This window comes from Mustela putorius, unplaced genomic scaffold (genome assembly GCF_011764305.1).
Source record: "Mustela putorius furo isolate JIRA1106 unplaced genomic scaffold, ASM1176430v1.1 tig00003869_pilon_pilon_pilon, whole genome shotgun sequence".
NCBI lineage: Eukaryota > Metazoa > Chordata > Mammalia > Carnivora > Mustelidae > Mustela > Mustela putorius.
The window spans coordinates 16,166,363-16,188,945 of NW_025422021.1; the positions used below are offsets into that span (position 1 = coordinate 16,166,363).

At 37.2% G+C, this 22,583-nt stretch overlaps 1 protein-coding gene across 3 annotated transcripts in view; it reads left to right on the top strand.

Annotated features, from left to right (window-relative positions):
- Nucleotides 1-532: 532 nt before the first annotated feature.
- The window catches only part of SLC38A11 (solute carrier family 38 member 11), a 50,478-nt gene continuing 28,427 nt past the window's right edge, over nt 533-22,583 (top strand). For 2 of the 3 annotated variants that reach the window (XM_004743973.3, XM_004743974.3), the window contains exons 1-7: nt 534-710; nt 1,194-1,311; nt 3,542-3,616; nt 8,325-8,459; nt 9,380-9,445; nt 13,237-13,343; nt 15,290-15,369. In XM_004743973.3, coding sequence (XP_004744030.3) covers nt 672-710; nt 1,194-1,311; nt 3,542-3,616; nt 8,325-8,459; nt 9,380-9,445; nt 13,237-13,343; nt 15,290-15,369 — 620 coding nt within the window. In that variant the 5' untranslated portion in view covers nt 534-671. Of the gene's footprint in view, nt 711-1,193; nt 1,312-3,541; nt 3,617-8,324; nt 8,460-9,379; nt 9,446-13,236; nt 13,344-15,289; nt 15,370-22,583 lie in introns of all 3 variants that reach the window. The other variant, XM_004743975.3, reaches the window with a different exon arrangement.

Consider the following 22,583-nt stretch of genomic DNA (forward strand, 5'->3'; position numbering starts at 1 on the left):
TCATCATGAAACATTTAACCGAAGCGTGCTTAGTAATCGACTTCGCTAAAACTCTAGGAAAGTTTTTGTTTGGTTGGTTGTTTTACATTTAAAATAAAAGCCCTACATGTTCCTGTAGCATCTGTGATGCAGACGATGGAGGGAGTAGGAGGAGGTGGTATTGAGTAAGAGACGATGCTCCACTGGAGCAGAGGTACTACTGCGGTCTTACCTGGACGTCAGTCTCCAGCCAAAAAGCTGCTCACTGTGGAATGGACTCAAATGAAGGCACCGTAACTCTTTTCCCAATCTGGACAAGGCGGCGTGGGGCGGAACACACTGGACTTCCCAACCGGAGGTAGGGTGGGAAAGGAGGGTGCAGGGAAAGAGGGCCGCCCGCATCAGAAACATCCTGCAGCATGCCCTCGCAGAAGGAAGGTGCATTGGCCGGGCAAGCTCCCGGAGGAAAGCGCCCCGGGCGCCGAGGGAGCTCCGGGCTGCAGCCCGCGCGCGCCGGGGGAGCCGAGGAGGTGGGGCCAGCGGCGACGGCGGGACGGCTCGCTCCCGTCTCCCGTCGCGTGCGCGCGTGCGCGCGAACTCCAGCTGGGGGAGGTCGCCGAGGAGGCTGGGCAGGCTTGACGAGGCTCCCGAGGCCCTCAAGCCTTCCACGTGCTGAGGACTCTGTAGCGGCCATGGGCTACCAGGCACAGGGGCCCGTCATCCCGCCGCAGGTAAAACCGCGACGTGAGGCAGCTTCTGAAGCCAGGTCCTTTCCAGTTTCACTCAGCCTGCAATAGAGAGCCGCGGACTTCCCGGGGGTCTTGGTTTAGCACCGCGGAAAGTTCTCCAGAAGAAAAAGTTTTGCCTCCATCTGACTTTTGTTTTTTTTTTTTCTTGACAGGCACTTTTCAATATAACCCCTTTAATCTCACAAAATCGCATCATTGACTCCCTAACAGATCCTGTGTTCTGGGATTCCGTGCCGCAGTCCTTGAACTTGGCGCAGCTGTAATTGGGACATTTTAGAACGGAGTTTGTCTACGAGGCTCTGTTGAACTACCTGTTACTCTTAGTCATTATGTTCTTATAGTTACTGACATTACTAATTATTACTACTAACGTCGTGGGGGTGTCCTGCGTTGCATATGTGTCTGACACTTTTCTAAGTTTTTGACCTAGTGAATATTTAATTGCCATCTTATATATTAAAATAGAGCAATCTAGATGACAGAGAAACCCTCGTTTCTGAACAGAAGCACAAAGGGAAAACTTATCACCAGTTCACAGCTGTTTTTAACGTTGTCAACTCGATTATAGGATCTGGTATAATAGGTAAGTGTTGTTTTGTTTGGTTTTGTTTTGAATTTTAAGTGAAAAGATGAAATTTAAAATGCTTACCATGTTACTAGCATTGATTATTTTTAAGGAAAAAAATCTTGATAAAATTGGTAATTTTTCCCATAAAAACCTTCCCTTTTTTCCAATGTAACTATGTGAATCATACCAACGTCTTTTATGCTGAAGGTGGGTCTATGATTCAGACTTTTTCCTCATTTGGAGAGCATCCTTCGTATGTGGTAGATTAAGGAACTGCATATGGGATATGCCAAATTTATTTTTATGGGCTATATGGTCAATTGATAATACTACCTAATATACTTTTTCCCTTTTCCTGAAATATCTACCATTACTTAAACCACCTTTCTGTGACCTTCTAGAGTGTAAATCTCCAGATATTTGGAAGTATTGAAGGTACATAAGTTTAATGTGAAAACAACAATCTTGTGAAAAATTAAATACAAAACAGTATTTCCTTACCTATCTATACAGTTTTAATTTTAAAGTACAAACTTATAATGATCTATTAATTTTAAGTATCATTTAATCAGTAAGTAGATATTGGTTAAATGAAAATGCATAGATTTTTTTTTAACAAAGGAGCAAATAATCAATAGATTATTCATGGTAGACAATGAGCATGAAAGAAATGAGCAGCTCATATTTTCCCAGTTTGAACCAAGAGGAAAATTCTGACAAAATAAAGTGTGTTGCATTATAGTAATTAAGGCAATTATTTTTTTAGTGCTGATTTTTCCCTTTTTTGTGAGATTTTATTTATTTATTTGAGAGAAAGAGAGTGTGCACAAGTGGTGGGGGCAGCGGGAATAGGAGAAGCAGGCTGCACTCTGAGCAGGGAGCCTGCTGCAGGGCTCCATCCCAGGACCCCTAGATCATGACCTGAGCTGAAGGCAAACACTTAACCAACTCAGCCACCCAAGCATCCCTAATTATTCTTTCTTTTATTTGAAAACATCCAATTTAAGAAAAAGCAAGGACAAAACAAAATCCTGCAATATGCATTAAGAACACTACTTTTTCCTGTAAAGTTTTAACATTTTAATTACAGTCATCACTGAACATTTATCTGAATTGAGTTACTTTTTTCACTTTTTGCAAGCTAATATGTTTCTTGATGCTACCTGCTTCCATATACAAACGTTCTTTTTAATGGCACAGAAAATAGAGGTACATGAGGCAAAGTAATCAAGTAGGGGCAAAGATTTGTTTGAAATTCTACCCCTATGGACTAGGGAGTTGTAGACAGCTCCACCTGGCAGACTTCCAGAGTTAATTCTTGAAGTTTAAGCTGATTCATGCCAGCAACATTAAAAAGTATCTCTTAATTATGTTCAGCAGATTTTTAAGGGAAATTTTTCTAGAGAATAAAAGTTCTGGGTGGATATATTTTAAATGTGTTTTATGTTAAATACGTTATTGCCCATAATCTAAAATTGACCATTTCCAAAAGAAATTCATAAGAAATACCTTCTTATACCCCTTCAGATTTATTAAAAACACTTTTGCTGTGCCCAGGTGGCTCAGTCTGTTAAACATCTCCTTCGGCTCAGGTCTTGCTCCCAGGGTCCTGAGATGGAGCCCAGGATGGGGCACCCTGCTCAGGGGGGAGTCTGCTTCTCCCTCTCCCTCTGATCTTACCCCTGCTCCTGTTCTTGCTCTCTCTTTCTGAATAAATAAATCTTTTTTAAAAAATACATAAATAGTAAAAAAAAATTAAAAATTATTAAATAATAAAAAATACTTTTGTCTTCTCGTTTTTCTCTTCTGGTTACCCACTTTGATTCTGGAGTCAGTCTTTCCTTACATCCCATAATCCTTTCGTGTTCTTATTACTGTCTCTGCTTTCCCAGCTAGTGTGTAGGAAAGCTTTAGTTCATTACTTTAGTATATTCAAGGTCATATTCCCTCCTGACCCTGAAGTGAACATTATTTGTGTGAACTGGCATCTGTTTTTCATTTGCTTTCTTATTCTTATTCCATCACCTTAAGAACTTGCTCTCTTGACCTGTCCTTAGCTTGCATTTTATTCTGGAAATAACATTAATGTGCTAACATTTAATTTGAGTAGCTATATGCACTGTTTACAACCATGCCCTATAAAATGTCAGTTTACGTAGCCTGGATATACAGGAATTGGGGGGAAGCTTCTATATTTCTATATGTTTTATTAATGTGATGGGTGGGGCGTTTTATATTTTTCCAGGGTTGCCTTACTCAATGAAGCAAGCTGGCTTTCCTCTGGGAATACTACTTTTATTCGGGGTTTCATATGTTACAGGTAAAATACTACATAATTGCTTTTTCCTGCAAATTAAATTATGCAATGATGATTACACACACACACACACACACACACACATAATAATTGAACTTCCTAATTAAGAAGTGCATCAAATAACTCTAAAGAATTCAGACATTTACGTCTGAGAAGATTTACTTTTCCTGCTAATCCTCTGAACAGATTAGAAAAGCATTATATATTACCAAGCTTAAACCCTTTTCATGTGCCTTTTTCACTTTATGCATAGAGTGTAGATGGGGGAGCCATTTTAAAGGCTGATTAATGCTGAAAGAGACTGCTTTGAAATTGTAGACAACCAGGCCTTCCTTTCCCACAAAAACCTTAGGCAGGTGTACACGAATGAGCAACATTTTCTAGCTATTTTGGTGCAGGTGCAACTGAAAGGCCTGGTGTTCAGCCAGTGGATTCACCACCCACGCCCCACCTCTCCTGTGCCTGCCCAGGCTCCCTGCCTGCCACTATGTTTAAGCAATAAGGTGCTTCTGTATCACTTCTGCTTCACTCTTTCCATGTAACTTGTCCGTTCACACTCATGTTTTGCCATTCCTCCATCTGAGTGCAGGCTGTACAACTCGTAGTCACTTCCTCTTTCTGCTCTTCTCATCCCTGCCCTGTCATGCCACCAGCGCACCTCATGACAACCACAGGGTCCTTCCTCTACCTAGAATCACTAGAAAAGGCAGTGATCACAAACAGATACCACCTGCAGTGGTTCTTTTTACGGTGGCCACTATGTGTGGTCACTTAGGTGCCCTTTTACCGGGGAATGCAAAACACCCCAGCCTTGTTTTTTCATTGTTGACCTGGCTCTCGATGGCACCACCTTCCTGTGAAGTTACAATCCCCAGCCACCATTTCCTCACAGCCTTCAGCCAATGACTGCCTATTAGGAACACAAAAGCTGTGCGTGAGTGCTCACACACAGGCACACCTGCACCCGGAGAGACGAATGCGTGTTGCAGGTGCAGCTACTCTCCCCCAGAGACAACCTCCATGCCAAACTGTTTCTCCAGCCCTAACCTGTCACTCCCATTCTCTTGAAGAGCTCTCCTCAAAGTCCCGCATCCCAAAATCTCTGACTCAGCTCTGCTTCCGGAGACCCTGATGGAGATGCCATGTCCTCATAAAATCTCGGGTTTTGAAGGCCAGCCTGTAACTCTGCCATTTTTTCCCCCTCAGGCTGAGGAAGAGGGAATAAAGCATGCTATAGATACCAAAGTCTGAGTTGCCAAAGCACTGGACTGCCTTCCTCCCTCTTTTCTTCCCACCTCCTGTTCTTCCCAAACCTAAACTACTTTGAGCCTGTACAGCTCTTACTTTGTCACTTACCATCCATAATGTAGAAACTTGGGACCCCAACACTGCTTAGTTGTTGGTGTTTAAAAACTGCACTCCATTCACGAGAGCATTCACCACACTAAAAAATCCCACTCAAGGATTACCCTTGTCATTTTTAATTTCCTGTTTCCCAGTCAGCACTGACAAATAATTAATTTCCACCCGGGCATAATAACCCTGGCTTATTTAAGTACATAGTAAACATTTGCGCACACTGTAAACTGTAGGGAAAAAAATGTTAAATGTGTATCACCTAAGAATTAAATACTTGAGGTGAATTAAGTCACATTATACACAAATAAGTCATAATGTGAATAACTTTCTCAACTTATGCTATTCATATACTTGCAGCAATGACTGTGAGCAGCCCTTTGAAAAGTTATATATCGCAAGTTTATTAATCAGTAGAAATTAGTTACTCTTGTTAGTTCAGTTGCATGATCAAAATCTTTAAATGATTTTGATGAATAAAGGATGACCACACAGAAGCAATAAAATGCATAGACTATGATTCATTTTATTTCTTAATTATGCTTTTAAGAGGAAAATCTACAAGTAAGGTATAATACTAAATCTTTCTTTAAATTGACACTTTAATTACACAATGGTTTTTCTCTATAATTATTATTTTGTCTTTTTAAGTCTCTAATGAGATATGTCCAGCTCAGCAGTTAATTTTTCTAAGACCTATTTTCATGTTTGTGAAATGTTGTAGAATAAGAACCAATTATTTACAACAAATGTTTCTTTTAATTTATGATTTTCCTATTTGTTGGTTAGAGTGTAATAATTTTTATTGTCCTAATATACATACTGATAGGTGCAAAATGATAGAGCTATTGGCATTTAACCCAGTCTCAAAAAAGCAAATATGTTCTGGGGACAAGGAGGCACCTCCACTGACTGTTTATTACTGAGTAAAGAAAATGGAAGGGCACTCTGAGGAGATGGAAATGTGGAGATGCGTAAGAGAACTGTGTGAGTGATTCCATCTGCTTAAGCATAGGGTTGATGTTTGTGAGTGGAGAGGGAGGAAGTTAGAGGTTTGCAGAGGCGTTTATGAAGGCTCCCATGGAATGATAATCATTACCACTTCCTGAGGACTAGCTTGATGCTGAGCATAATGCAGCCACTGTATCTAATCCTTCTGACTTCATGAACTAGGTGTTCGTGTTCTACTTTAGTGGAGAAGGAAACTGAGACTTTAGCAGGTTAAAATGACTCCCCAGAGTCACCAGTTACTAGCAACAGAGTTGAAACTTTTATTAAGTGCATGGATTTTGGAGCCAGACTACCAGGATCTGAGTCCTAACTCTTCCTTTCTAGCCCTGTGAAGTTCAGCAATTTGCTTAGCCTTCTGTGCCTTTTTCCCATCTATTAAAGGGGGGAATGGGAGCTAATAATTGCACCTACTTAGAGTTGTTGTGAAGCTTAAACAAGTTAATATGTATAAAGCATTTAGAAAAAAGCTTGGCATGCAAAAAGTGTTGTAAAAGTATTTGCTAGTATTTTTGTGGTTCCTCTCATCGTTATTATTATCAGACTCCAGATACAGTGCTTTCTCCACCACCAGATGCAGCCTATAGAAAATAGCCAAAAGTAACACCAGTTCTCTTTCATTTAGCCTCCATAACTTGCCAGGCATTGTGGTAGACAGATACATCATAATCCTCACAGACTTTTCAAGTTTCACTGTATGGTTTTACTTTACAGAAGAGACTAAAGAAAGTCAAGTTTTTCACCCAAGATCACATAACTAATAAATAATTTTCTCTGCCCCATGAAAAGGATTATTTTATCTGAAAGTATTAGAGGATTTCCCTGGAGGATTTTAAGCAGAAGACAAGGTCAGATCTATGGTGTGGTCAGATGCATCTGGTAGAAGAGGGATGTCAAGAAAATCTTGGTAGGGTGGGAATGTTAGAAGTGTTTTGAAGGGAGGCCACATTGGAGGATGAGAGAATAGGCGTTTTCACAGTAATCTAGATGAGAAATGATAAAAACCCTAAAATAGAGTAGAGATTAGAAATGAGGGGATATCATTGAATAATCTATGATGCAATTGTTAATGGATTTGGTGACCAAAAGAAGGTAGCTGGTGATGGGTAATGAGAAGTCTAGGGTGATACTCAAATTTCTGTTGGTTCTGTTCACAGTTTGGAGAAATAAGATGGAGAAGCAGGTTCCAGAACAAATATATAAATTAGAATTCGGACATTTGGATTTGCGGTATCTATGAGATCTCCAAGATAAATGTTTGTTAGATAGCTAGATAGAGAAATTTGGAGTTTAGGAGGAGTCTGGGTTGAAGATGAAGTTTTAGGAATTAATAACATCTGTGTGAAAATTAAAGCTGAGGCATGAATAAGATCATAGTAGGACATTTTGAAGAGTGAGAAAAAAGTCCAAGAATCCAGGCTTTAAACAGAGTAAAAGAAACTGATGAAAAACTATATGATTGTTAGAAAATGTGGGAGAAGATCCAAAAGAAAGTGATGTCACAAAGGCCAAGGGAAGGTGATTGAAAAAGGAGAATAATAAACAGAAAAAAAAAAGTGCTACTGAGGTAGCAAATTAGATTAAGATTTAGGAGGTGTCAATTTGATTTATCAACTTGGAGCTCATTGGTGAATTTGTTGAAAGACAGTTCAATGATTTGGGAGGGAATCAAGGTGGAAAACACATTGCAATGATTTCTGTTTTCTTCTTTGTATTTTAATGGATTTCCAAATTATTTAAAGGATAAAAAAAAATCAACTGTGATGGAAGCATGAGCAAGAAAAAAGAAAAAACAAGAACCACACCCTGTGCATAGCTGTGTACCCAGTACAACTCAAGTGTCATTCTCTTAACCATAGCTATAAAAGGGAGCTACTAGTAGTATTTCATTATAAAACAAATGATCTGATTCTCCTCAATCTATTTTTTTTCTGAATGCTTACATCATTTTTCATTCTTGGTTTTCACACATTGAACGTTTATGATATATTTAATTACCTACATTCTGCTGTTTGGACAGTTGAGGTGCAGCCTGTTAATAGTCGTTACACTAGCTGGGTTGGGAAAGTAAAACCTGATGCTTTGACTCTAGTCTGCGTACCCTCTTCTGTCCAGGTCATTGCACAGATATGTTAAGTGTATTTGCAACTCAACTGAAAAATATATAACTGGAAACACTACTGTTTCATGAAAGGTAATGTTTTATGAAAGGAAAGTAAGCCTTGCCAAGCCAACTGACGGTAGCATTAAACTGAACTCTTCAAAGATCCTTTCTTTAAGTCAAAACACAAAAAACTTTTGTATTAAATGTAGTCTGACATTTCTTTAATGGCTCTTTTTGCCACAGACTTTTCCCTTATTTTACTGATAAAAGGAGGGGCCCTCTCTGGAACAGACACTTACCAATCTTTGGTCAATAAAACCTTCGGCTTTCCAGGATATATCCTCCTCTCTGTTCTTCAGTTTTTTTATCCTTTCATTGGTAAGTTGAACATGAAAATGGAAAGTGTAACTCTTTCATAAACATATAACTATTTCTGAAGAAGGTAGTTTTAATAGGAGAATAAAAATGAATGGGTGAAATTACAGATTTCTTCTGAAGCTGAAATATGTTGTTTTGAAAATCTAAGGGTTTGTGGAAGGCATGTACAAGGCCAACTTGTAGTTTAAATCTGCACTATAATGTGAACATGTCCCCTAGCACTTCTTACATAAAATGTTAACATTCACCAACGACCAAATCGACATCATTTTTTAAAATCAGTAATACAGAAGCTATTGGTCAAACCATTAGCTCCTTATGTCTCCATGGAAGGCTAAGAATGTATTTCCCCCAAATCTGACTTTTTTAAATGAGTGAATATTTGGGAGCCTTCACAATTTTCTATTATTGTTCCTCACTTAGAGCAATGCTTGTATTCCTGAAAACATATGTGGAAACTGAACTTTAATAACAAAAATCACATTTTAAATGACTACGGAAACACACTGTTACTTAAAGTTGTTCTGGAAAGAATTCATGAAGTGAAGATGTTTTTGTAACATAAATTGATATTCTCCCGTATATTTGTTGACTAGTTATTTTTGAAATTATACATATTTATAGTCACAATATATATTTGAAAGAGGTGGGGTTATGCCAATATTTGGGAATAACTGATTACTTTCAAAATAGCTTAAGGGTATTAAGGAGGGCACGGGTGATGGGCACCAGGTGTTGTATGTAAGTGATGAATCACTAAATTCTACACCTGAAACTAATATTACACTGTATGTTAACTAACTGGAATTTAAATTAAAACTTGGGGAAAAAAATAAAGTGTTAAATGCAAAAAAAAATCAAAATATTCATGATGAAATATATGCTGGCTTCTTGGTAACTATTGTTTTAATTGTTTTTAGCTATGATAAGTTACAACATAATAACTGGAGATACTTTGAGCAAAGTCTTCCAAAGAATTCCAGGAGGTAAGTCCATGTACTTATTTTATGTGTTATTCATAGTTAATGTGGTTCATAATAATTTACAACCAAAATACTTACAAGTGGAAGGGTTGGATAACTTCAAGTATCTGGCAATATCCATGATCCATTCTGGTCCTAAAGCATTAATCTTTTTTTTTTTTTTAAGATTTTAATTACTTATGTATTTGTCAGAGAGAGAGAGGGAGAACACAAGCAGTCAGAGTAGCAGGCAGAGGCAGAGAGAGAAGCAGGCTCCCCACTGAGCAAGGAGCCTGATGTGGGACTTGATCCCAGGACCCTAGGATCATGACCTGAGCCGAAGGCAGCGGCTTAACCAACTGAGCCACCCAGGCATCCCTCAGCATTAATTTATTTTTATAGATAGTTTAGTTCTTATTTAGCTGTTTAAAGGGTATCATTACAATTCGTGTTATGCTACATATCACCAACTCTATGTAGTAACATTTTTCATGTACTGTTTTTACTATGCCACTTCTAAAATAAGCAAGCTGACTTTTTTCTCCATCATTTGTATTAAGATATAATTTAATATAGTAAAATTAACCCTTTTTATTTTATTTTTTTAAAGATTTTATTTGTTTATTTGACAGAGAAAGATCCCAAGTAGGCAGAGAGGCAGGCAGAGAGAGAGAGAGGAGGAAGCAGGCTCCCTGCTGAGCAGAGAGCCCAATGAGGGGCTCGATCCCGGGACCCTGAGATCATGACCTGAGCTGAAGGCATAGGCTTAACCCACTGAACCACCCAGGTGCCCCCAAATTAGCCCTTTTTAATGTTTAGTTCTGTAACATATAGTTTAACAAATGCTTATAGTCACATATCCACAACTACAATCAAAATACAGAACAATTCCTTTACCCACCCTCCAAAATTTTCCTTATTTGCCTGTGTACAAACCCTCTCTCATCTACAGCTCCTGGCAACCACTGATCTGATTCCTCTCCCTAGTTTTGCTTTTCCCAGAATGACAAATAAATGGCATCATGTAGCACGTAGCCTTTCACGTCTGGTGTCCTTCACTTAGTATATTGCATTTGAGATTAATCCAAGTTCTGCATTGTATCAGAAGTTTGCTCTTTTTTTTTTTTTTTTAAATTGCTGAGAAGTATTCCATCATATGAATGTATAACAGTTTGTCTGTCCCCCAGTGGAGGGACATTTGGGTTGTTTCGTTTGGTATGATTCTGAAAAACCATTTTGAACATTTCAAGCAGACCATTTCAACATGTGGCACAGCCCCATTCCCTCTTTAGCCTTTCACCATATCATGGCAATTTGAATAATTCCAAGAGTCTTTTTGTTTTGAAGGGCTTCTCACCACACTACAGAATCCTCATTTCATAGTGACCTACTCTATAGCTGTTATCATAGTTGAAAATGATGTAAAAACACCTTTCCTCTTAGTGCTGAATCACTCCTTCTTGAGAAAAACAAACCAAAATAAAACAAAACCTAAAACTAGAAATTGGAATTATTCCTTTCATAGAGTTTAGTGGAAACAGAAATCAGAGAAACTTGAGCATCCAGTCACAGAGCCACTGCTTGCTTGCTGTGTGACCTTAAGAAGGTCAGTGCCCTCTCCGAGTTTTAGTTTCTTCATCTCTGAATAGTGGAGTATCACCTACTTCATAGAATTATTGTGTGAAACAACAGAGGTAATACACACAGCGCTTGGCATGTAGCAGGCTGTCCCAACGCTCTTAGCTCTTAGCAACAACTTCCATTCTAGCCACCAACTACCAATCATGCTTTCATAAACTGAGATCATGAGAGTGGATAGAATACTAAGGAAAAAATGCAAAGAATATACTGTCATATATAAAATTTGACCTAATTATGTAAATTTTCTATTTTCATAACCAACTAAGGAAAAAACAAGAAAAAAATATATTCACATGTAAACTGTGATTATCTCTTAATTATAGCATTCATGAGATTTTTGTTTCCTTTGTCGTCTTGGTCTTTCAAAGGAGCATATATTAATTTAGAAAAATCTTGTTATCACTTTATCTTCATTTTAAATGCTTATTAAGGTGTATTTTTTGTCAGAAGATCAGGATAAATAATAGATCTCACCATTAGATCCTTATTTAAAAATGTCCTTTATGGTAATAGAAATCCTCTGTTACTAGGCTCCTCTCTGCTATTCATAGCATTCTATTTCAGTACTTTTCTAGGACTTAGAATTTTCTTAGTGAAGGAAATCTATATTTTCTACCAAACATATTGGTAAAGCAAATGATTTGAAAGGGTAAACAGAAACAAATAGACAAGTAATTTAATTCAAATTATGCTCACCAGAAATATGTAAATAGTTGAGTTCAAGGTTTCTGGAACTTGAACTTCCTGTTTTAGTGTTTTGATTCACAACTTTATGATGATTGTTTAGTTATATCTGAGTTAAGCAAATATTCATGATTATTTTATTACAGTATATATATAAGCATGTCACATTTACACCACTTTGAAATTGTATCTGGAAACGTCCCTGTAAGTGAGGTTATTAACCATATGAGAAAATTTAGTCTCACTTACTTTTCCCAGTAATGTGTTTCTTTCTTTTTTATCTTTTTTTTTTAAAGATTTTATTTATTATTTATTTGACAGACAGAGATCACAAGTAGGCAGAGAGGCAGGCAGAGAGAGAGGGGGGAAGCAGGCTCCCTGCTGAGCAGAGAGCCCAATGTGGGGCTTGATCCCAGGACCCTGGGATCATGACCTGAGCCGAAGGCAGAGGCTTTAACACACTGAGCCACCCAGGTGCCCCTCTTTTCTTTCTTTCTTTTTTTTTTTTCTTAACCACATTCACTTGCTTATTCTGTAGAATTTAGACTTTGCAGAAATAAATGAACAAAGACTTGGTACCACTGGGGACATTTCCAAAACATAATGATATTCCTTCTTTGAAGGAATTCAATAGGAGCTAAAAAAATGTAAGCAATGGTATCTTCCTTGAAATAGCTATATAGCCATATATACTTAACACTGTGATTAGCACAGCCTTAAAAATATATAAATCCTTGGAAGTTTGTCTTATTTTATGTTTACAATTTTTGCTTGTATTTTATGATAAGTGCATGTGCACATACAAGCCGCCTCCCCAACAATACACAATTATGTACTCATTGTGACAGCCAAGACTCTGCAGTGTATACTGGTTTCAGCAGAGCTTCCCGATGGCTTACCTATTTTGCTTCTGTCTACTTTTCTTCAGGGAAACCACTTCTTTCTCAATAAAAGTATAGAAATAGGATATTTTTATCTAAGGCTCCAGTCTTGAAGTTTCAAGCCCTACTGTTTCAGTTTCTCTAGGATACAGAATTTAAATTAAAAAAAAAAAAGAGCCTCAGAACATGCCCTCCTCTCATGTAGCTTACTTCCAAGAAAAGGAATTTGCCATTAGAGGGTTTTAGACCAAGGGTGACATCATGTTTTTAGATCTCTGTACCTTCTAGGTTAAAAGTATATTCTAAGGGGACAAGGGAAGGGTAGAAGGAGGAAGACTGATTAGGAGGCTCAAAATAATTTGAATGAAAAATATTATAAGATTATTTGAACTATAGGTTCCCCCTTAAGTTATATTATATTTACATTTTTGTGAGTTATTTCAATTTTTACATGGTTTTGTGGGATTTATTTACTCAAAATCTTTGTCATTTAGATAACATTGAAAGTTATTTAAGTCCTTTTTGCCCTTAATTATTTGGCTGTTTCCTTGTATGGCTGGTGTGTTAACTCATACCTATAAAGACTTTATAATATTTATTGTGTTTTAGTTGACCCTGAAAACTTGCTTATTGGTCGCCACTTCATTATTGTGCTTTCCACGGCTGCCTTTGCTCTGCCTTTGTCCTTGTATCGAGATATAGCGAAGCTTGGAAAGGTAACTTATATCTTAAAAAGGCTCAGAAATGCACTTTGTTACCTGCACTGATTTTGTCAAACTACTGTCTATGTGGCCAAGTTCTTAATTATAGTATTTATCTTGGCTTCTTTCTTACCTTACTTTCTAAGGCAGATACTCTGATGTCAGACACCATACTTCCAATTTAGAAAATAAAAAGAACTATACTTATACCAAGTCTAATTTACTGAAAAAATGTTCTATCATTTTTTATAGATAGTGGTTTAAACAATTTAAAGTTAGACTAGGTATAAGAAGTAAGGATGAGTCACTTCACTGACTCAAAATTTTTTTGTAAACTACGGTGTATTTTAAATATCAATATGTCCTGGCTCAATTCACGAGAATTTGATCAGTGTATACAAATCTTATTGCTAAAGAAAAATGATGATGCATTTCTGATGAAACCAACAAAATAATTCTTTAACTACCACAAGGCATCATTAGCCTTTATCTATTCATATTTTTATTTCCTTACTCTAAAGGAGTGTTTGTATTTTATGCAGAATATTATTGGCATTATATCTACATTATGCCAAGCATCCTGATGAGAAGTTTTTAAAAAGGGTTCTTTATATATTTTTATGTTCTAATTTGAAAAGTTGTGAGTTTTACTTTTCACTGTGATGTTTCATGTGTATCCACAGTTATAGATCCTTCTTTAAGGATCTTATTATTGGTCCTGTTACCCATGGTCCTTCCAGGTAAAGCTGAGAGTGAAGAGATACTCCAAATTATTCTGACCACTCTACCTTGGTTCCCTAATGGACTTCCAGAAATAAACAAGAGTTCATCAAAAACAGCTTTTTTGTGAATTATTTAAAATGATCAACAATTTTCCATTTCCCATGTTGTAGGCACAGATGTTATCTTCTGAGAGCAGAAGGCCAGGCATTCATGAAAAGAAAGCTAATATTCTATCATATTACTAATACCTGAACATCTTTCCCTAAGTGTCCCTTAAAAGTGTCATCTTGGAATATTGAAGTAAATCTCCCAGTGAGTAAACCCAGAGCAGCTAGGAGCCCTGATCTGGAGTCCAGGTGCTTGCATCTGAATTCTTCTGCCACATTCTGTGTGACCTCGGAAATGTTACTTAAAATCCTTTCCTCATTAGATCAGAGGACTCATTACAGAACATTCTTTCTAGTTAAAAACCAACAACCCAGGAAACAAGGCTAATGATAACCAAATGAAATAAAAGCAAATTTACATTATGTTTTTCTTATTAGAGAAAGAAGTAAAAAATGTGCTCATTTATTAAAAAAAAATTAAGGGCAGAAACACAGATATAATAACGAGTGCACAGAACACATATACACCCAGACCAGTTTATATTTTAACCAGTTGAAATAGTGACAGAATAGAAAGGAAAAAGCAAAGACTTTAGAAACACAGACCAAAGGGCAGAATCAAATAGGAAAACTAGACTAAAAGAACTAGAGAACAGAAGGGAAAAAAGAGAGGCACCCCAAAAGTGTGTGTGAGTGGGTGTGTGTTGGGGGAGGGTGTGTCTTGATATGGGGAAGGTAAGGTAAAGACAAAAGCAGAGGAAGCAAGTATAGATAGGGAAAAAAGCACAAGTCAACACCTAAATAGGACCGAGAAAGAAACAAATTTCATTTGACTTTTATAAACTAAAACCACCAGTTTTGTTTTCTATTCAGTAGGCCACTAAAAACAGTTAAAGCCATGTTGTCATATATGATACTTGCCTCCCTATTTGGGGAAAAAAATAATACCACTTCCAATAAAAAGTTACATGCCTGAGATTATCAACAACGGTCTATAAGAAAAAACTACTACAGGATTGTCTAAACAAAAGCTGTATATATGTTTACTCAAGTAAAAAGAGAAACATCTAATATTTTCAATACAATAATCTCTCTTCCAAACTGATAATACCTTTACATTTTCTTTTGCAGATCTCTTTTCTTTCTACAGTTTTAACAACGCTGATTCTTGGAATTGTAATGGCAAGGGTAGTCTCATTGGGTCCATATATGTAAGTTTTGTTGCTATATTGGTTAGTCTTTAATTTATAGCCTTCACATAGATATTTATATGACATATGGTAAATGCTGAAGTATAAAGTAATTATGGTACCAGAAGCACCATTTATCTTTAGTGTTGGACAAAATGAGAGAAGATAATTACATCTATGCAGACAGGCATTTTCCATTTGGCCCCTCTAAGGCTGATGAAATTAAACCGAGTTTACTTTGTATGTTAATGACCGGTCCTAAGAATTAGAATAAGGAAGAGATTTCGAATAATGAGACGTAGGAATGAAGTAGAGCATTTGGGAGGGAAAATGGTAAGTAGCAGAAATTTTTATATCTATCCCAGTGATGGATTTGTTCTTAACAAAGTTTCACCAATATAGGCTGAAGTGAGAAGAATAAAGAATATAGTGGAAGTTTTCTCCATTAAAGGAAACGTAATCACTTGGTAAACCACACTTTATTCTCTACTGAGGTTATATTCTTTGATTATTTTGTGTTAAAATGCTTTTGTCATTTGTGAACTGATGGGGATAGCTTGTGAATGTTGCCTGTGAGGGGGAAAGAAAAGGAAACCTGTTGAATAACTACCCGTGATAATGTGGTTCCCAAGGTAACTTCTTTTTCCCATTGATTAACTGTCCTGCAAGATCACTTCATTTGCAACTTCATGTGCTTATGTCTGGTTTCTTTGTCTCCCAGGAAGGTTCCAAAAATTGTGCCTCAAATTTATTTGGAAGAAATTATGAAACATATAGTCTAATTGGATTTGCTATAATCTTTCCTTAGAAAAAAACACCTATTTTTTAAAGGATTGAAATAAAAGAGAAAAGCATAAATATCTATCCTGTTTATATTAATGTTTCAAATAACTGAATCCTAGTTCATGGTTGTTTTAGCTCAGGCTCCCAGAAGAAAATACTATAGGGATCTTAAACAACAGAAATTTATTTTCTCATAGTCCTGGAGGCTGCCAGCATGGTCAGGTTTTGGTGAGAGGTTATCTGCCTAGCTGCAGAAAGCTGCCTTCCTGCTGTATCTTCTCGGGGCAAATCCCTAGAGAGGCGGCAAGCTCTCTGGTATCTCTACTTAGAAGGACACTAATCCCATCAAGAATGCCCTGTCCTCAAGACCTCTTCTAAACCTAATTATCTCCAGATACCAGCACAAAGGGGCTGGGGCTTCAATATATGAATTTTTGGAGGGGACAAAATTCAGTCCTCTGCAATAGCAGTTTTGAAACGCTCCTAGTTCCCTTCGCTGTGGCCATTTTTTCTCTCATTTAGTGAATGCATACTGAATACCTGTTGTGTCTAGCTATTTTGCTGCATCGTGAGAGAAAGAGCAGAGACAAAAGTCAGCACTTGTTGCAAGTTGTTCATAATCAAGTAGAGAACATTTTAAAAACAAAAAAGAAGAAAAAAGAAACAGCAGTGCAGTAGAAGTGCAAAATAGAAGCATTAGGAGCAGGAACAGCGCCAAAGAAGAGTGCTGAATAGTTTGTCTGGATCAGGAAGGGCTTCCTGGAGGAAAAAAAAAATAATAATAATAAGATCTGGGTGTTTTGAAAGATGAATCTGAATTGTTTCAGATAGATAAAAGTGTAAAAGGCATTCCAGGCCCAGGAAAGATAAGCATAAAAGCCCAAAAGCTTATGTTAAATTCTATTGACATTTATTTAGTATCTCCTATAATGGTACGGTATTCATCTCTGATTTTCAGAAGCTGAAGTTATGCAACAAAAAGCCAATGAGTGGGGTACCTGGGTGGCTCAGTGGTTAAAGCCTCTGCCTTTGGCTCAGGTCATGATCCCAGGGTCCTCAGCAGGGAGCCTGCCTCCTCCTCCTCCTCTCTCTCAAAAAAAAAAAAAAAGCCAATAAGTATATTGAACAGAATACAATACAATAATTGTTGGTTAATGTTTTTAATTGTGTAAGACAGAACTTTTTTTTTTAGATTTTATTTATTCATTCATTTGACAGAGAGCAAGAGAGCACGAGCAGGGGAAGCTGCAGAGGGAGAGGGAGAAGCAGGCTCCCCGCAGAGCAGAGAGTCCAGTGCACCGCTGGATCCCAGAACCCCGGGATCATGACATGAACTAAAGGCAGACACTTGACTGACTAAGCCACCCAGGCACACGAAACAGAACTTTTTTAATTGGAACTTTTATTATGAAAAGTGATTCTAGAGAATAAATTATTAGGTTATAATAAAAGGTCTTATAGATTTGGCAAATATAGTACTGTGAGGCAATATTGAGGAGAAAAACCCAAGTAGATAAAAGTTGGAGATAAATAAATTAATCATTAACTGAGCCCCAAGGGGGCAGTTTAAAACAATGATTTTTCAACTCTAACGTCACATTAGAATTACCTAAAAAATACTGATACCAGGGCCCACCTGCAGAGATTCTGAGGGACTTGGTCTAGGAACCAACTCATTATTAAGCAGCTGTGAGTTTGTGAGCCTGCATCTAGAGCCTCTTGGTTTCAAGAGATTAAAATCATGAGTACACATTTGAACTGACATATCATTTCTAAAAATAGTCTATAGATTTTGTGTTATTTTAGGCACTGTTGTGCCATTACTGTTTTTATACAACATGTGCTTGAGATACTATTGTGAATACAAAGAAAAAATATCTCTGCTCTGGGGGGCTCACCGTTTAGTGGGGAAGATAAGGCAGCACAAATGACTATCCTTTAGCCTAGCATATCTTGATACAAAGGAAAGAGGAAGGAGAGGCTGCTTCCTGTTGGTACTAAATGAATTGATTTTATGGCCAATTGATTTATTTCTGTTGTAAACAAAATGTGGTCTGTATCTTCTAACCTTCCTTGAGCAGTGATATCAGACTTCATCTGAGCCTTTGAAATTTTTCTAATAACAGGGATTATTTACTTAACTCTTTCAATATTTAGATGTTAAAGACATGTGTGTGTGTGTGTGTGTGTGTGTGTGTGTTTAATATGTGCTGCCTTTTATTTCTGTTTGAATACTACTGCAAACAACTTCTGTTTGTCCAGATTTACAATCAGGCTAATCAAATCCCATGTTCAAGGGTTGGCATAATAGCTAGTCAGGCAGGCTTCTTTCTGAAATATGACAACCATGAATGCTTATAATCCATAAAACATGAGAAATTCAATACTCCATGTGTGTTTTTCCTCATTTTTGGTTCAGAAGAATGATCAGAAAAGCTGTACTTTTTCATAGGGCTTTTTAAATGGTATTTGGTAAAGATCTTTAAACCCGCTATCAGAAAAGAGGAAGGTCTGTAATGGCTACTGGTGTTGACCTTGTTACTATGGAAACATCTTTTTAGTAGTTGTGTTTTAAAAATAAAACACAATTCAATTTCCTTTTCTATAACTCATAAGACTATAAATTCTGCTTTTTGATATGATTTCAAATATCTTCTAGTCCAATGACTTTCAGTTCTCTTTGGAAATAATGTTCATTTTTATTGTATTTTCTAACCTTTTGCTTTCTTAAAAACTGAGGTGGCAAGGCAATTTAATTGCTTTCTAGAAAGTGTGCTAGTATCAAAATGCAATGACAGTTCTTTCTTTTTTTTCAAACTACAACTGGGGGCATTATTACTATGAAAACCTTCATTCTGTGCCTCATTAGTATTCCATTCTTTACATTCAGAATGGAAATGATAGCATGCAGTCCAAATTTACAATTATTTTCTCTTCATCTAACATCTCTTTTACAGCATTTTAATCCTTAATGTGGTATTCCAAATATAATTCCAAAAAGTGTGTCCGTACTTTCAGCAGGCATTTATGCACATAAAATGTGCCATCTCCAAGGATCTTGAGGCATGTTAGTTTCTTTACCCCTTATCCATTCTAGCCATGAAGTTCTACAGTTTGATGCTCTCATAAAGAGGATCTAGAGAAGATTTTAAAAAAGGATCAGAAAAAAAAATTGGTAAAGATAGGGGAATGGTGCATATTTGAAAAAGGAAATGATTAGTTCTGTCATACACTAGCCATTGATTTTTTATGATTAAGTTATTGCCCTTTTGTTACAAAAGACAGCAACTAACTGCTTAAAAAAGAAAATCTATTATCTCTCATAACTTTAAAGTTCATGAATATTCCTGTTATTAGATTTGGTTGCGTTTAAGAGTTTAATCAATGAAATCAGACATGGTTTCTTTTTGTTTCACTTCTTGGCTTTGATTCCTGTTTTGTCACCAGTTTCCGAAAGGTTCTCCCCTCATTGTGATGAGATGGCAGTGGTACAACCATCTATTCAAGTCCAAGTCCTTAAAAAGACAATGAACTTTCCCTTTATGTTACCTCCAACCTTACTTCCAGTGTTAGTTCTGATTACCTCCAGTGAGGACCCATTATGATCCCAAACCCTAACATCATGGCCTATGCTGACTTGCTCGGGTTTATGTTATATGCCTACCCTTGATGCTAAGGATATGGTCAGCCTCCCACCCCTTAAAGCACATGGACTGAGAGTAGAGGAAAAGGTGGTCCCAAAGTCAAGGCAATGATGCCAGGAGAAGAGGAAGTAGCCACCAACATAGTACAAGCTATAGATGTCCACTTCAGCTGACAGGAGGTTATTGGTAACCTTTAGGAGTAGCAATCAAATGATATGGGTAGACATCAGGTTAGAAAGAATTAAGATGCAAGTGAATGATAGGGAAGTGAATTGGACAAATACCCATCTCCTTTTGTTTTTTAAGAGGATCAAGGAATGAAAATAACATGACAAAATAGTGGCTTGAGACAGTAAGGTCTCCAACAAATACTTTTTCTTTTTTTAACCATGGTAGATATTGAACTTGTTACTTGTTATAAGTCAAGCCAAAAGATGGAACCCATGTCCACCAGGAGATCTTGAAAAGTTGGAATTTATAATAAAGAGCAATCCTTAAAGAAGAATTGGGATGCTTCTTCTTCCTCTTGAAATAATAAGATCAAATATAGAGAGTAAAATATGGTTACATTCTGAAGACCAGTGAAAGGCATTTGAATATACATGGCCAGTAGGCTCTGTTTTTTAGAGATGAGGTTTTTATCTCAGAGGGTGGTGGACAGAGGTATGTTCAGAACCTGAATATTTTAGTTGGTTATATTTGGAGGTTTCACCACAGGAAGTGAGAAGGGATCTACACAATGGAATAAAATAATCATACTATATGTTAAATTATCTTGCATATTTTATGTCTTTCAGACAATTGTAAGTTCCATGAGAACAAGGTCACATTTGCTTTTTCTGCATCATATATCCATTATTCAGCACAGTGCCTAACACAGAAGTAGAATTGCAGCAAAAAAATTGTCAAATGATCCCTTGAATAAACCAAGGGGCCCTTGAGCCTTCTGTTTTTGGTTGATTTAACTTGGAAATTAACTAACCATACTTTTGAAGTAATGAGACAATAAAGATTATCCTAGGATGATAAAAATTTCATGCAAAAGCATTCCCTGTCAAAAAAATTTTTCCTAACCCTACTTCCACGCTAGCAAAAGCAGCTAACTCATTTGCTAAAATACCATTCAACTCCAAGCTTCATCAGCACTGTTAGAATTAGTGGTACATTTAACCAGACAGATTGCATACATGAAGCAACAAATAGAACCATCATTTGGCTTAAGCCTACAAGCAAATAGGAAAAAACAACTGCAAGATGATATATTCTCAGAGAAGATTAGTCCAGTCACTATGCTAGTGGAGCTGGAGGAATAGTCTAGGCTACTGCATGCTAAGAACTTATTCCACTCATCATCAATTATTTTTATTAATGGCTACCATAGTGAGTTTTGCCACCTGTCTGTTATTTCCAGGAAGAAGTCAGACTCGTCTGTGATATATAGATTCATAACCAAAAAGCAAAAATAGAACAGTCTGTTGTTTCAGTCAGCAAGCATTTATGAAATATCTAGCTGATGCCAGTCACTTACCTAGGTATTCAGGCTATGAAGATGAAGAAAACACAGTCCCTGACCTTAGATACCTATAGTTTATGGATGGGGAAAATAGACATTTGGAAGAGAATTTCAATATAATAATTCATGGACTTACGGGAAAGTTCCTTGGAAACAGAGAAAGGGCCCTTAGTTCAACCTGGGTAGGCAGGTAATAATATTTCAACATAAGCGAATATGTGATCTGCTGCTTGAAAAAATGTACGAGTGTTAGTTGGATCAAAAAGGAAAGTGGAGAGAGGTTGAAATCTATTGCTGGCAGAAATGTGAGACCCAGACATGTGATGTGTATATTGGGAGAAGCGGTTCAAGGTTTTAACACTGGGAGGGACTTGGAGAGGAGGGCAACTGCCATTGGCTGAGGAACTATCAAATAAAAATAAAGTGCTGCCCTTGAGAATTTTCTCAAAAACTCTATTTTGCTTACATTACTCCTCAAATATATATTTTATCACAGTTTTAACGATAGTCATATCCCCATGTTGCCTCATTTGAAAAACTACTGAAGATGGTACTTTCCTGATCCACTGACGCCCATTCTCCCATCACCACCACCTCTGTGGCTTCTGTGTTTAAGAACTAACTAGACTGGTGATTCTGAGCTGAAAGTTTGGCAAGACTGTGCAAAGAAATGATCGTAGACAGGTTGGCAGAGACCAACAGGAAGGAAAACTTCATGTGTAGTGCTAGGAAATTTGAATTTGTTCTTTAGCCGATGGGGCATTATTTCTTCAGCAGAAGAGCAACTGGAGCAAGTCTCTATATCAACATCTTACAACAGAGGTGAGGATAGATTAGAAGTGCAAAGACTTGGAAGGAAGCTATCTATAGCAAGCATCCAGCAAAAGAAAACTGAACAGTATAAGCACAAGGCTGGTAGAAATGAAGAAGAAGAAGAGAAAGGTGATGCCCAGGTGTCCCGCTTGAACAACCAGACTGTTAAATGGTCCAAAACTCACCATCAAAGGGAGAAAATGGGAGAGTCTGTTTAGGCAATTAGCATTTACTTACTGGGTCAGCCACCTTTTTAAGGATCCGGGGCTATGAAGACCAATATAACACAGTCCCTGTCTGTGGATCCCTTATAACTCATTGGGGGTGAGGTAGGGCAGATAAACACATAAAAGGTAACCTCAATAAACTGTTTAATAGAATTAAGAGCATGGCGCTATAGAAACATAGAGGAAGGAAGGACCCTAGCTTCTTTTAACAACTCCTAGTTGCTAACTAGGAGAGGAAGCAGGTCTGGGATGATA